This window comes from Oryzias melastigma, unplaced genomic scaffold (genome assembly GCF_002922805.2).
Source record: "Oryzias melastigma strain HK-1 unplaced genomic scaffold, ASM292280v2 sc00545, whole genome shotgun sequence".
In the NCBI taxonomy this organism is placed as follows: domain Eukaryota; kingdom Metazoa; phylum Chordata; class Actinopteri; order Beloniformes; family Adrianichthyidae; genus Oryzias; species Oryzias melastigma.
The window spans coordinates 8,166-24,597 of NW_023417138.1; the positions used below are offsets into that span (position 1 = coordinate 8,166).

A 16,432-nucleotide genomic window follows, 5' to 3' on the forward strand; every position below is an offset into this window, starting at 1 on the left:
TAAGCCTATAATATATATTAAAAAAAAAACAAGACGATAGATGTTTGTTTTAAGAACATGTTACATGTACAACATAGTTTAAGTTTTAATTCATCAGGAAATCATTCATCAACATTTACATGGATAAAAAAACAAAATTAGACTGAGAACATTCATTTGGTCGCCAAAAAACACTCACTTAATTCAAGTAAATGTCCATAAACATACGTGACTATCGTGATTATAAAGAAATCCAACTAATTTAGTTAATTTCCACAAGGATAACTTTATTTCATCAGTTTATTTTATTTATTTATTTATCTATTTTTTTCGATAAAGACCTGAAAGATAAAATGTTGCAAGAAATACAACTCTTTAAGAATTTGGATAGTGTGATGAAAATATGCTTTTTTTTGGTGAATTTTCCAAATAACTGGTTTCCTTTTCAACCATTGAACTGGTTGAATGGTCGGTTTAGCAGGTGGAGCCTTTGACTCAAAGACAGTATAGACACTTCAGTGACTTTCTATAGACATGGACAGAGAGTGTTGATATGATCCATTAGTTTGCTGTTCTAAATACAAGATTATATAAAATATAAACTGATCAGATTTATTTAAAAACTCTCATAATGACTTTATGAATGATAACTGTAACATCAGAGGACAAAATATTGTAAATTCTTCTTATTTGTGTTGCTTAGTTGAATAATTTTTCATTAGAGTGAATAGAGACTGACTTGTTTGTAGAACATTCTAGCTGTGATTATGAACTGGCCTGACTCAAGTCAGTTTTATTAGAAACCTACCAGCGCAAACAGAATGGATCTGATGGTTCTGATTCTCCACAGAGTGGACCAGCAGAGCTCAGAGACTCCCAGTGGTCCGTCTGTCCAGCAGCATCAAACACAGCTGGACTCCATCTTTCTGGTCTGTACATGAACAACAAGTACTTTTCCATCATTCTGTCCACAGTCATCTCCATGCTGCACTTTGGAGACCAGTGGATTGTCAGTGTGTCCAACATGGAGCTGATGTTTGGCTCCATCACTTCACTCTGATTGGATCATTCATCTAGAATTCTGTTGCAGCTGCTGGAGGACAACATTGTCACTTTTGTCAAGAAGGAGCTGAAGAAGATCCAGAAGCTTCTGAGTCAGAGGGAGGATGAGGAGGAGGATGAAGATGAAGAGCAGAGGAGCAGCAGAGAGTCACTGATGAAGATCACAGAGAACTTCCTGAGGAGAATGAAGCAGGAGGAGCTGGCTGATCGACTGCAGAGCAGTAAGAGGATTTCTCTGAAGGTTTCAGCTGCTGATAAATGAAGATTTACTGATGTCTCAACACATGGAACCACATGGATTCAAACCCTCATCATTCAGGCTGCAGAGAGTTTATTTACTCTGTTTGTTGTCTTCATTCAGGATCTGCTGCTGCAGTTTGTCGACATAAAGTCCAATCTGGTCTGAAGAAGAAGTTCCAGTGTGTGTTTGAGGGAATCGCTAAAGCAGGAAACCCAACCCTTCTGAATGAGATCTACACAGAGCTCTACATCACAGAGGGAGGAACTGGAGAGCTGAATGAAGAACATGAGGTCAGACAGATTGAAGCAGCATCCAGGAAAGCAGACAGAGCAGAAACCAGCATCAGACAAGAAGAGCTCTTTCAACTCCCAGCTGGAAGACAAGAACCAATCAGAACCGTGATGACAAAGGGAGTGGCTGGCATCGGGAAAACAGTCTTAACACAGAAGTTCACTCTGGACTGGGCTGAAGGCAAAGCCAACCAGAACATCCACTTCACATTTCCATTCACTTTCAGAGAGCTGAATGTGCTGAAAGAGGAGAAGTTCAGCTTGGTGGAACTTGTTCATCACTTCTTCCCTGAAACCAAAGAAGCAGGAATCTGCAGCTTTGAAGACTTCCAGGTCATCTTCATCTTTGATGGTCTGGATGAGTGTCGACTTCCTCTGGACTTCCACAAGACTCGGATCCTAAACGACCCTAGAAAGTCCACCTCAGTGGGTGATCTGCTGACAAACCTCATCAGGGGGAACCTGCTTCCCTCTGCTCGCCTCTGGATAACCACACGACCTGCAGCAGCCAATCAGATCCCTGCTGGGTGTGTTGACATGGTGACAGAGGTCAGAGGGTTCAATGATCCACAGAAGGAGGAGTACTTCAGGAAGAGATTCAGAGATGAAGAGCAGGCCAGCAGGATCATCTCCCACATCAAGAGATCCCGAAGCCTCCACATCATGTGCCACATCCCAGTCTTCTGCTGGATCACTGCTACAGTTCTGGAGGATCTGCTGAAGAGCAGAGAGGGAGGAGAGCTGCCCAAGAGCCTGACTGAGATGTACATCCACTTCCTGGTGGTTCAGGCCAAAGTCAAGAAGGTCAAGTATGATGGAGGAGCTGAGACAGATCCTCACTGGAGTCCAGAGAGCAGGAAGATGATGGAGTCTCTGGGAAAACTGGCTTTTGAGCAGCTGCAGAAAGGAAACCTGATCTTCTATGAATCCGACCTGACAGAGTGTGGCATCGATATCAGAGCAGCCTCAGTGTACTCAGGAGTGTTCACACAGATCTTTAGAGAGGAGAGAGGCCTGTACCAGGACAAGGTCTTCTGCTTCATCCATCTGAGTGTTCAGGAGTTTCTGGCTGCTCTTTATCTCCACCTGACCGTATTCCCCTCTGCAATCAACCGCACGAAAGAAAAGAAGAAATCTTGGTTCTCTGAACTGTTTCAAAGCAGTCCAGTCCAGTTCTACCAGAGTGCTGTGAATAAGGCCTTACAGAGTCCAAACGGACACCTGGACTTGTTCCTCCGCTTCCTCCTGGGTCTTTCACTGCAGACCAATCAGAGTCTCCTACGAGGTCTGCTGACTCAGACAGGAAGTAGCTCACAGACCAATCAGGAAACAGTCCAGTTCATCAAGAAGAAGATCAGTGAGGATCTGTCTGCAGAGAAAAGCATCAACCTGTTCCACTGTCTGAATGAACTGAATGATGGTTCTCTAGTGGAGGAGATCCAACAGGTCCTGAGGTCAGGACGTCTCTCCACAGATAAACTGTCTCCAGCTCAGTGGTCTGCTCTGGTCTTCATCTTACTGTCATCAGAAGAAGATCTGGAAGAGTTTGACCTGCAGAAATACTCTACTTCAGAGGAGGCTCTTCTGAGGCTGCTGCCAGTGATCAAAGCCTCCAACAAAGCTCTGTAAGAACTCTCATGAAAATCACCTTCAGTGAACAAATGAATCTGAGTGTAAAAATGAAAGATTCAATAACTGCTGTCTGTCTTTGTTTTCTTCAGACTGAGTGACTGTAACCTGTCAGAGAGAAGCTGTGCAGCTCTGTCCTCAGTTCTTAGCTCTCAGTCCTCCAGACTCAGAGTTCTGGACCTGAGTTACAACAACCTGCAGGATTCAGGAGTGAAGCTGCTCTCAGCAGGACTGGAGAGTCCACACTGTAAACTGGAGACTCTCAGGTCAGTTTTCATTCAAATGTTGATTCTCTACAAGAAATTCAGTCTGTTTTTATCTGATTTAGGAGAAAGTGTCAGTGATCAATAAAAAGGAATACCAGGATGTAGAATAAAAACATCCCTTAAATAAAAATTCCCACCTCATTCTAATCTGATTACATTTTTTCTTGCATGTTTTCCACATCAGACAAAAAAAAGAGAGCCTAAGTCCATCTAGGAGTTCATTTCTTGTCTCTGTTACATAGAGAATAGAATAGAGAATAGAAAATACTCTGGTCTGTCCCTCCTCCTCCCTTGCTTATGAAGAATTGGATTGTCTTGCCACTCCCATGTCATCAATATCAAAAACTTTGGCACTCAGGCCCCATGCCCCTCACGGAGTCCTTATAAAATGCATATTTTTTGTCATTAAAAAATGTAGTGTTTCTGTACTTCAAAATTTATTTTTTTTAATTGTTTGTGGTGTAAATGAATGATGGAACCTTAAAATAACATTTTTATTAACTTTAAAAAGAAAGTACAAAGGAAGTCTTGAATTTGAAGCCTGAACCCATTTTACTTGTTGCCTTGTTATTCACACATCAACAGACTGAAACAGACTTTCTCTGTAAATCTTGCATCGTGTTGCAGAAACATGACTTTAGAGATGCAAACATTCCAATTGATTAATGGACATTTTATTTTTTGCGTTAATGCAACAGAGATACACTACAGACGGGCCAGTGTAATTCCAGTATTAGACAGAGCCAGCAACTAAAAGCCTGTTTCTGGATCAGTCAAGGCCCATCTACAGTTTAGTCAGTAAATGATTACAAAGGAGAACTAAAATCTTTGGCGTATACTTGTATAGAGCATTTCTACCTTCCTTGAAGGTCTAAAGCGCTTCACAGTCACAAACTCATTCACCCGTTTACACACTGATGGTGGCTCCACTGCTGAACACTGACGCCAACCTTCCACCACAGACAATGGGTTCAGTGTCTTGCCCAAGGACACTTCGACACGTGGGCAGGCAAGGCGGGAATTGAACTAGCAATCGCCCGATCAGGTGTCGACCCCCCTACCGCTGCATCACGGCCACCCACTTTTTTAGCTGTTTTTCTGCACAACCTGCTTTTTCCAGTCAGGATGAAGAGAGAGAGTGAAGTTTAGCTCATTTTCATTCTTTTATTGCAGTGAACATCTTTTAGTTTCTACTGAGAAACATCTTGCTTATCTAGAAGTTTCTACACTTAGAATAGTTTGTTTCCAAAACTCCAAGATGAAATTCAAAATTTCAATATGTTTCTAAAGATGCTTCTTGTTACTCTGATTTGAAGGAAACCAGTTTAGTGTCTGCTGAATCTTTCCATGGAACAACAGTATGTTTTTATTTTCTGTTCTTCAGTCTTCATCTAGATCTGTGTTGAACCTCATGGAAACTTCATCCATAATTCAGAGCGATCTTCAATTCTAAATGAAAAGTTCACGTTGAAATGTGATCGTGTCATCTGAAAATGCATTTTTCAAAATTGGTTTCAAGATGAAGAAATACCATTCACTTTAATATTTTCTAAATCAAAGATTTAAATTAAAGCAAAATTGATTTGATCTTAAATTATCATAGTATATTGGTTCCACAATTCATTTTTTAACTGTCAATTCAATATCAAATTCTGCCATGCCTTTTAAATGTGTATTTAGTAATAAATATTTTATGATGATAACTTTTCCATTCCTCGTCTGTGTTAACTTCAAGTAATTTCAGATCTATTGCATATCAATTTACCATCATGTTTCTGGTGAAAAATTCAATAGAAATCGCTAAACGGTGCACCCCACCAAAAGAAATTAATGCATTTTCATTTACAGGTTGTTATGATTGTTTCAGCCCAAAATTTTAACTGAATGTCTCATAAGGGCAGGTCTCACTTAACAGAATTTGCCAGTTTTCTGAAGCTCAGTCAGCCATCACTGCTCCTGAACACACTTTTCTTTCTGCTTTCAGGTTGAAGGACTGTAGTTTGACAGAGGTCAGCTGTCAAGCTCTGGGCGCAGCTCTGAAGAAAAACCCGTCCAATCTGACAGAACTGGACCTTAGTGGGAACAAGCTGCACGATTCAGGAGTTTTTCATTTGTGTGGTTTTCTGGAGAGTCCAGACTGTAGACTACAGACTCTGAGGTTAGACTCCAAGTTTCAGTTGTGTTCAGATTAATATAATGACAAAGTTGTGTTGCCACTAAACTGCAGACATGATGTTCTGCTGGATGCTGACTATCTTCATGCTGAAGGTTATTTTCTTTTTCCAAGCTGCAGTCCATTCACTTTGGTAGAAGATCTAATGTTTGAAATCTTCTTTCCATCTTATTCATTGTTAATGTCAGCTTCCTTCGGGACTGATCTTTTTCCTAGTAAGATCTGCAGATGTTTCCTCTTCTTCATCTTCTTCACTGCAGATCCAAGGATAACTCCTTTGTGAAAATCAAACTGATCTCATATGGATCTTCAGGCAGAGTTTGTCATGTTGGAGAAATCTTGAATTAAATTTGTAGCATCTGTGTTGCTGTCATTAGTTGATTGGCAGAAATGATCTTCATTAATCAGTGAGCAGAAATGTCCACATTCTTTATCTGATCTGCAACTGCATCTTCCTGCAGCTGCTTGTTCTCTTTAAAGATCTGTTGAACTTCTTTTCTCTCTGGAGCTTCTTCTTGCAAAGCTGTCTGCTGACATTTGCGCTACACCAAGTTCTGCTTAGAGCCAATAGCTCTTTTTCACGTCCTTGCTGTGGTCCAACAGACTCCTTTACAGCAAGAACAGAAGAAGAAGATGTTCATGCTCACATGCACTCTGAGTCCTGCTGTGTTTCAGCAGATGCAGCTGAGAGTCCAAAGGCTGATGTTTGTGAGCATACAGTGATGTCATGCTCCAGCTGGATGCTGCTCTGACAGACACATGTTCACATCCTCCACAAACATCCTCACCTTTTCATCCACAAACATCTGCTCACATCCAGGCATCAAAGCTCCCAGCAGCTTCTTACTCTCCATTCAGAGCTGAAGTCATTGATCAGGGATCAATGTCCAACATTTGCTGTTGACACTTCCTCACTAGGGCTGGGAATCACTGGGTACCTCACGATACGATACAATACGCGATACATGGTTCACGATATCGATAATATCGAGATACTGCGATAATTGGTAAAAATCCTCTAATAACTAGCATTATATAGAAGAACATGTTTTTTTGTGAAAATATATCCCCATCTATATTTTTTAGCTTAAACACAATCATAATAAACAACTTTTCTTATTTTGTGCAACAAATTATAGACACTTTTGTGCAACATTGTTGAAATCAGTAAGACTATGTCTTTGACAAGCATTGACAACAACCAAATTGGAATTATCTGTCAAATTTAATGTTAACAATAGTAAACATGATCAGCATTGCCACTATTTAGGGCAGAATTGTTGTAAACAACAGAACAAAAATTAAATAAATCAAGTGACAACAGCTATCTACCTCCAAAAGAACGTCACACCAAAGGATGATGAATATAATGTTTTACAGCCTCTCTCAAAATTGACCTAATATTTTGTGCACTTTTCCTTTACTTGAAAAGGGCTGAGCATCCAAAAATGAAGACTGATTTACTCAGACTGTCACTTGAGATAATTTTTCCAATCTTTATTTATTTTCCATTTGGTCAGTCAGCAGTCAATAGGTAAAAACCTTAAAACACACACAATAATGGCAAATATAATTTTAAGTGCTTCAATTAATTAGCAACCTCCCTAATTTTACAGTGAATTCATGTACTTTAGTTTAATTAGTTTTATTTAGTTCATACATCAAATCCTGCTTTTGTTGTTTAAAAAATTATTTAAATTAACATTAGCATCAAGTGATTACATTGTTTGAAAACGTCACATTATAAATTTACCAAAGTTACACCGTACAGCAGCAGGTTAAACATTGAAGTGTATGAAAGCGAAAATTCCGACGCTACTTGAAGTATACACACGCAACTGCGCAGCACGTGCCCAGTTCCCTCGGCAAACAGGAAGTAAGTGATCGCTGTCATTCTAGCGCTCAGACAAAGTCACTTCTTACCGGCTGGATCTCCTACAGATGGATGATAAATGCTGACAGGTAGACATGCTTCACACACGCGCTACAGAGCCTGTATCTCACCGGAGCTTCTCCCGAATGAAGCGCGTGCATCGCTATTAAAAGTCCGACTCAGCGCGGCCATCTGCGCAATAGTTCCGGCGCGCGACTCGCACGCTCAGCGCAACAGCCTCTTTAAATAACAATATAATATCGATACTTGGTGAGAACCCATCGAGAATCGATCGCAGGACTAAATATCGCGATATATCGCAATATCGATATATTGGCACACCCCTATTCCTCACCACTTCCTTCTTCTCTCTGCTATGATCTGTTGGAGCTGAACGTCTCTGGCTTGAAGGTCTGCAACAGAGAAGCACTGGAAGATAATCTCCTGAAAACTGAGATGAAGACTTTCCAGCAACATGGTGCTGAAATTCTCCCGTGATTCGGTGCTGTTTGGAGAAGAAATGAGCAGAAAGAGGAAGTAGACTTTCTCCGCTGTTTGTGCTGAAACATCAGTTAGTTTGGATGTAGCCACAGGCTGATGTTTGACTTTCATACATCTGGACTTCTTTAATGAAGCAGCTGCATGTTGTCCTGAATGTTCTTCTTCTCTGCTTCTGCTGGACTCTTCTGATCTGCTTCTGTTGATTCACATCTTTGCACTGTTTCCAAACTTTCTGATATTCTTCAGCTCTGAACTTTTTAGAAGAACTGAAAGATGAAAAGCAAACTTTGTTGTTATACTCTGCTCTTTCTTCTGCATTCAGGTTGATAAACTGCAGTTTATCAAAGACCAGCTGTGCTGCTTTTATCTCAGCTTTGAATTCAAACCTGTCCCACCTGACAGAACTGGACCTGAGCTACAACAACCTTCAATCTTCAGATGTGCAGCAGCTCCAGGATCTGGTGGAGAGTCCAAACTCCAAACTGCAGACTCTGAGGTCAGTAGAGGGTTGGAGTCAGTCCAGCTGCTTCCAGATGTTTGGTCCTAAAGTTAGTCTGAGAGCAAAGATGCAGAGTTTCCTGTGAAGCTGCAGCTTCTCAGTGAAGCTCTGAGGAGAATGATGACAGGCTTCAGGACAACAGTCAGCCAATCAGAGCAGCAGAAGCTCCAACAGGTGAAGATGACAGGAAGCTGCTGCTCTGAACAGGACTGAAGCTCCTGCTGCTCTTTCTGCTGCTGTGCTGCATCACTGACTGACACACCAGGATCAGATACAGACACTCCTTCATCTCTGTCTTTCTGCTTTTTCTCTGCAGGTTGGAGGGACAGAGCTGGTAAGTCTGAAGTTTCTGCTGCTCTTTCTGCTGCTGTGCTGCATCACTGACTGACACACCAGGATCAAATACAGACACTCCTTCATCTGTGTTTCTGCTTTTTCTCTGCAGGTTGGAGGGACAGAGCTGGTAAGTCTGAAGTTTCTGCTGCTCTTTCTGCTACTGTGCTGCATCACCGACTGACGGATAAGGATCAGGAGACACTCCTTTGACTCTGTACTTCTATTTCTTTCTGCAGGTGGAGCTGGTTTTCCTGATGTTCCTCTTTTTGGATCAGAGAGGATCATCATCATCATCATCATCATCATCATCATCAGCTGGTCTGCAAAGATGTTCCTTGTAGGTTTAGAACAGAGTGATAGAGGAATCAGAAGAAGTGGAGATGAGTGTCAAAGCTGCAGCATGAACTGATCTGAGATCAGCTCCACTGTCTCTCTCAGCATCAAGTGGACAGTTATTGTGCTGCAGCTCCCCCGGTGGACTGATGGAGAACTGCACATCATCTTCTCATTCTAACTTGGGGTGTTGATCTGAAACCCAAACCCAGAACTGCTCCAATTAGTTTAGATTTTAAACCAGTTTCAAGATTTACATTTAATGTTTCCACTTGGTTCAAAGTAAACCTTAATTGGTTTATCTAAACTGATGTGGAACAATATGTTATAGTGTAAAAGTGATTGTCATAAATTGTTACCTCTGAATTTGTGTGTTTTAGTAGGACAGACCCTAACTATGTGCTGGTGATTGGATTGATGAGAGAGGACCAGATAAAGGAAGACTTGGACCAGTAAAACAGCCTCAGTCTGAGGTCTAACAGTGATGACACCAGCCTGGGCTCATGGGCGTTTTGTAAAGAGTCTGAAACTCGTCTTTGTTAGAGCTGTCATTTTTTTTAAATAGTTGTCTCTTGTTTCTTTTAGTGACTAGGTGGTAAGCACGTAGGTTTGTTTTTTTTATTTTGTCGGTTTTGAGGGAAGTCTGTTTTCTTTTTGTACATAGGGGGTGTTTTTTAGATGTGTTAACCTTGGCTCTCCCTCAATTTAAGATCCTCTTTTAATAAATCCAAGTTATTTATCTTCAGTCCTTCCAGTTTTTTCAGTACCCATTGTAGTCTGTATATAAACACATCTAGTGTTTACATTGTGGGCGCAACATGGATGAATGCCCCCAATGTAAACACTGTTGGACTGAAATAGTGTAAGGGAATTATAATGGCAATTTGTGAATACTAGTCCCCTTCACTCACTGATGGTGGCAAGATGCTGACTAGACCTCCAGGAGCATCATAATGTTCACTCCTATAGAAGGAAGCTTTAATGTTACAATCACAGGGCGACCTCTCTTCCTCTGTGTCAGAGCAAACCTGCAACAGAAACCGCTGTGTGGCGAGTGGCCACTTAAAGCTGGTGTGACTGAGACTGTGAGCTCAACAGGAACCAAAAGAATGAATGCTAAACAAATCCAGGACACAAAAATGTCTATAAAGAAAATGAACAAAACCCAGAAAACTGACCTGTTACATTACAGTGTAGGCTCTAAGATGAAACAGCACCTGCATTTGCCTCAGGAAGATTGTGAAAAAGACCCTTTTTCACGTGATGTCAGTCAAAATGGCAACTAGAGCTGTGGATTGTTACTTAGGTGGCAATCCTATTTGATTCAACAATTCATGAATTCATTTATTTTTATTAATTTTATCCGCTTATAATGCACCTTCCAGGCTGCACAGTGGCGCAGTGGTTAGCGCTCTTGCCTCACAGCGAGAAGGCCCCGGTTCAACTCCCGGCTGGGACCTTTCTGTGTGGAGTTTGCATGTTCTCCCCGTGCATGCGTGGGTTTTCACCGGGGACTCCGGCTTCCTCCCACCGTCCAAAAACATGCTTCATAGGTTAATTGGTGACTCTAAATTGTCCCTAGGTGTGAATGTGAGAGTGAATGTGTGTGTGATCGAGGCCCTGCGACAGACTGGCGACCTGTCCAGGGTGAACCCCGCCTTCGCCCTTCAGTAGCCGGGATAGGCTCCGGCACCCCGCGACCCCGAAAGGGACAAAGCGGTCAAGAAAATGAATGAATGCACCTTCCACTACCAGTCAAGGAGGCCCAAAGTGCTGTACACAAGAAAGGCAGAGCAGAATAATAAAATGCATAGAAAGCCTAAAAGATATAAAAACAAATTAAAAGCAAATATTACATCAATAAAAAGGAATTTAACGGCAGCGAGCAAGAAAATTCAGATTTTCAGATTAAACCATCATTTACACTTTTTAATTTAATTTGTTCAGTTGCTATATGTATGAGATCTTACTGGATGTATTAAATTTAAAACGTATGCATTTAGTTATCAATATTTGTAACTTTGTTTAGAACAGGAGATCAAAATCAACAAAACTTATTAAAGCACAAAGATTTAAAAAGAAAAAAATGGTGTTTGAATGGTGTTAAGTTTTTGTCAGCTTTCTGGTTAAATTCAGCAATAAACAAACTAAATAAAAAAAATAAACATCACTGTTGTTTTGGATGATTTTATAACAAATCCTGAAAATTTCTTGACGTTTTTTTCCATCCTCGTAGTACGACAACAGTTTATGTTCTAAAGCATTGCATTTCTTGCAAAACAGTTATTTAAAGCTGCTTTTCTCCATGGCAAAATGAGCCGATTCCTGGTGATGACGTAACCACCTCACTATTGTGACGTGCTATCAGTGACTATCAGTGCTGCTTTTCTCCGCTTCATACGCCACTGGAATTGCATTAATTGTGTCAAGAACAGAAGAGCTATAATAATAAAAGGGATGTACGCACAGGAGCTAAAGCTCAGGGGGCTGTTTCAAGAAGTAGGTTTTGTTGAAACTCAGAGTTTGTGAACTCCAAATTGAGGAGAACTGAGTTTTCGGTGTCAGAAACAGAGATAATTTAAACCCGTGAAAGTGGGTGAAACCAAACCAGTTTCACGAAGTGGGTAAAGCTGAACTCAGAGTCAATCACTAAGGCAACTGACTCTGTGAACGTAACCTGGTCTGGAGGAAACTTCAGGAAACTTAGAGTTCTCTGTAGTCTCCGCCCCTTTTTAAAGTGAAAGATGTTCAGATATGAGTTCCTCATTAACATTTAGAGAACATTCACGTTAGAGACGTCACGTTTCCACCACGCAGGAACCAAAATGACATGTTCATTCATAGAGGATCATGTAGAGAGGAGGCTGATTAATCCAGAGGAAATGTTATTTATGTCGGTAGAGGATTTGGAGGACACGAGTCGACTGACTGCAGTTTCCCAATTCATTTTTATTTGAAATATACCATTTTTACAGGGACTCGTTATTAATTAAACAAAGTTTTCTTTTCATCTTTTTAAACCCTTAACAACAGAAATTTTTAACCTTAAACACTGGAGCTGCCTGTTAAAGCGCCTGTGACTGAAGAGCAGAGAGCCGCTGACCGAAGCAAAAATGCTGACTGCTATGCGGAGCTAATAAGGCTAATCGATGACAAGAGCTTGTCGCTCGTTAGACATGAAGCCCGGGATAAAGGGAGAGAAGCTCTAAAGATTCTGAGAGACCACTACTCTGGGAAGAGTAAACCTAGAATAATAAACCTCTACACGGCGCTAACGAGGTTAAAGATGGCGGAAAGTGAGTTTGTGACGGATTACATTATAAGGGCGGAAACAACACGATAACAGCTCTTCGTGATGCCGGTGAGAATATGAGCGACGGACTGCTCATCGCCATGATCTTAGGCGGACTCCCCGACTCATTCAAGCCGCTCGCCGTCCACGTAACTCAGAATGAAGATACAGTAACTTTCACAGACTTCAAGAGGAGGTTGAGAGTCTATGAAGAAGCAGAAAAAATGAGCAAGACAGAATCAACAGACAATGTAATGAAAACGTATGCAAAACAAGAACAGATGAAAAATAAAGCATGCATCCACCACAAAAGAAGAAGAGGCTGAGATGACATGCTACGAATGTGGAGAGGGCACATAGCAAGGAGATGCCAACAGAAGGTGTGGTGCAACTTTTGCAAAAGTAACACTCACAAAGAGACCATATGTAAGAAAAAGGGGAGAGAAGATGATGTCCAGAAGGTAACGGAGGAAATGAGTGGAAGACCAGACCACTTCTTCAAAGCCAAAGCAGAGACACCAGCAAGCAAAGTGAAGATGAAGGGCATCATGGTCGACGCGGGCGCCACATCCCACATCGTGAATGACATCGGGAAATTCACAGATTTTGATGAATCCTTTAATCCAGAGAGGCATACGGTGGAGCTGGCTGATGGGACAAAGTTCAACAGAACAGCGCAGCGCAGAAGAACAGCGATTATACGTCTGGTAGACTGCGACGGACAGCAGCACCGGGCATATCTCAGGGATGCCCTCTTCATGCCAACATACCCCCATGACATCTTCTCGGTGGCCAGAGCAGCAAATGAGGGGACAACCATCACACTCAAGAAAGGAGAGAGCCTATGTAATGCAGACTGCAGCTTATACAGTGGCGGTTCTACACTGAATTACTCCCCGGGCGAGACCATCCCAGCCCTAGCCCCCCTACTTCCATGTTCCATATAGGAAGTACCACTGGGTTGCAAAAAGGCCAAAGTCCCATTGACTTAAATTGAGAAACAGACAGTTATTTCTCAGTCATTTTATATGTCAGAATAATCATTCTTCCTCTGCTGCTTTCTGATTAACTTCTTTTTTCTAATCCTAATTTTTTTTAAAGATTTTATTCCATTATCACAAGTTATTAGAGTTATAAATTGACCAATCAGATGGCTCAATAAGCGTTTGTGGGTCTGACGTCGATCGTCTGGGGGGTTTGATTGACACATGACGGGTAGCCAATGGGAGCAGACTTCATCAATGAGTCCTTGAAGACCTTTTAACACCTACTTTACAATTCAACAATGTACCAATCATTGTCCTACTGTTGTTTTCCTCAATGGAATGTACCGATGCAGCAGTTTGAAACAACAAGAGGAGCATGCTGTCGACATTTTTAGATGAGGATTTACTCTGTAGAAATAGATTTCACTCTGAGGTTATGTGCTTTGGACTTTTTTGTTTGATTAACGTTCGTTTTTCTTTTTTTCACTGTTTTGATTGTAGCTTATAAATTATAAGTTGCGTATCATACTGAATGGTACAGCTCCTCCATAAAAATCATCAACCAAAGTTTCATCTTCTTCACTTTTCCAGCTTCAGCCTGAATTAGACGCAGCCGTCTGAGGAGCACGAGACAAACTTGAAAGGACCTGGTCGTATTTTCAAACAGAAAAAAATATCCAGCTGTTCACTTGTTAGGATGGTTATTTATTTTAAATTGTAGAGGGATGGAGGGAACGGTGTTGCTTCCGTATCCTCTTGACGTGGAAACGAAGAGTCACTGCACTTTTGTGCCGGACTGGCACATTTATTTAGGCAGAATAACAATCCAGCACATGCTCCTTGAACCATGGAGATCGCCAAGTAAAACTTCATATAGAAACCTTGCACATGCGCATCCCAGCTGCAGAACCTCAGAGAGCGCTGTGTTTCATTACCATAAAGCGTGTTATACTGCAGTAGCGGTTTTAGGCATAGGGTATACTGGCAGCTGCCCGGGGCGCCGATTCTAAGGGGGCGGCATCTCAGCGCTGGGAGGAAAAAACTAATCTGTGCAGCTATGATTGTCGACTACCTGTCAGATAATTGGCTCCCTCTGCTGGTGCAGGCGCTCCTGTCTGCTGATCAGGAGACGGACAGGTGTTTAGAGAGAGGGAGGGGCCGAGGGACAGTTCAGCTGCGGGTCTCTCCTAAACGAAGAGGACGGATGAGGAAGGAGGGCGGGGTCTACTTTGTAGAATGTTTTATTTTTAAGTCAGTCGTAACTGACTTTGACAGGTGAGTCTCTGTTGTTCATCTCTGAGGCTCATCACAAACATCCATCCCAGAGTTGATTCAAACATTTAATCCTGACTTTACTGCGCTGATTTAATGGATTTAATTGTCACATTCACTGTGGAACGTTCAGTGGCTGCGTGGAATTTCCGCTCTTATGCGCTTGCATTCAAAACATAGACTGTAAAAATAATGGACTGAGTGAGCCATGAGGTCCCCCATTGGAAATGCATTACCTCTTCTCTTCGCGAAAGTAGGCCGCCGCTTTCACCGTCAATTCCTGAAACGGCTATCGCCATTTCATTGCATTAATTATAAAAACAAGAATGACAAAATTAATAGTTTTCATCAGAAATACTTTATTTTGTAACATTGTATTGAGATAAACTTTCTTAACAATAAAAGGCTGTAACATAAAATCCCTAACAAAAGCCCAAGCCCAAGTGAAGGGCATTTTAAATTCAAAACTTCAATCAACGTTCTGTAAAATAAAATAAAAAAACATCAAAAATAAAATTTCCATAACGCTTTCATGTTCATTTTTTTTCAGGACCAAATCTTTTCCTCCTCTGCTGAACTACAGTAATAAATGAAATAGAGATTTATCATTTCCAATGAACTTTTGTTTTTTAAAACATTAAAGACTGAGAAAAGCGGGATACTCTGTGGATAGTTTGACAGTCTGTTACTGCCGCCGCGTTCTCTGGCTGCAGCTCGATGCAGCGACGTGTCCAGCGGAGTTCACGCCATGAATATGCCGGCAGACAGACCGCTATGCTGGGGCTGGATCACGCTTAAACCTCCAGAACATTTAAAACGTCCCCCGGTGAGCTTGCTGTTCGGAACGTCGGGGGTCCGCAGCTCTAGGGACGCGGCGCCGGACGCGAGCCGGTACCACCAGACGTGGTACTGGACGCGAACCGGAGCCGGGTTAGAGTGCAGGAGCTCTCCAGGTCCTAGCGCCGGCCGGATTTAGCTAGCAGCTCGGTGGTTGGAGACCCAGGATGGATTCGCCACTCCAGGAGATACTTTCCTCGCTGCATTGCGAGGAATAACATCCGTTGTGACATAGATGAAAAGATGTGGCCAGACAGACAGGAACGTCTGGATGTGCCAGAATGATTTACTGTACTGTTACATGTGCTGTAAATTGTTCACAGCTCTACCAAAAGGGTGATTTTATGTTTAACATCTATAGTGACTTTACTGCACATTTCAGATGCCTGTACAAGGAGGCCATAGTGCTGTCTTGAGCATTTTCAGGTCTCACCAAATATTTTTGCAATGGAAAACACTGAAATTATAAACTGTCATAGTGAAAACATGACAAAGCCATTTGACTATCTTGTTCATAAAGATGGTGTCAAGACTTTTCATTTTGATGGTACTGACAGTTTCATTGAAATGAGTACTTGCTTTTGAGGAATGGATAATCAATTTTGAGTATGTGACATGCTTTTGCAGGCTATCCACTAGGTTTTGAAGTTTGCACTAACTGTTTTGAGAAATGCACTAACTGCTGTGCAAATGTTAATGGTGTTCTGAGAAATGCACCAAAGTCACTGAGAAAAACTGTAATGCGTCAAAACAATTGTCAGCGTCAAGCACATGTCACATTAATGCGTTTTTAACACCACAAATCTGACAGCCCTAATATATAAATATATATATCTATATATATATATATATATATATATATA

At 41.5% G+C, this 16,432-nt stretch overlaps 1 protein-coding gene across 1 annotated transcript; it reads left to right on the forward strand.

Moving 5' to 3' along the window:
• Nucleotides 1-1,192: 1,192 nt before the first annotated feature.
• On the forward strand, nucleotides 1,193-9,927 carry LOC112141941 (NLR family CARD domain-containing protein 3-like; the record flags this gene model as incomplete). Its single annotated transcript, XM_024265159.1, has 8 exons — nucleotides 1,193-1,282; nucleotides 1,450-3,197; nucleotides 3,294-3,467; nucleotides 5,452-5,625; nucleotides 8,337-8,510; nucleotides 8,830-8,847; nucleotides 8,959-8,976; nucleotides 9,086-9,927. Coding segments are annotated over 8 exons (2,415 nt in total), but the record flags the coding sequence as incomplete, so codon positions are not given.
• Between the last annotated feature and the right edge of the window lie 6,505 nt (nucleotides 9,928-16,432).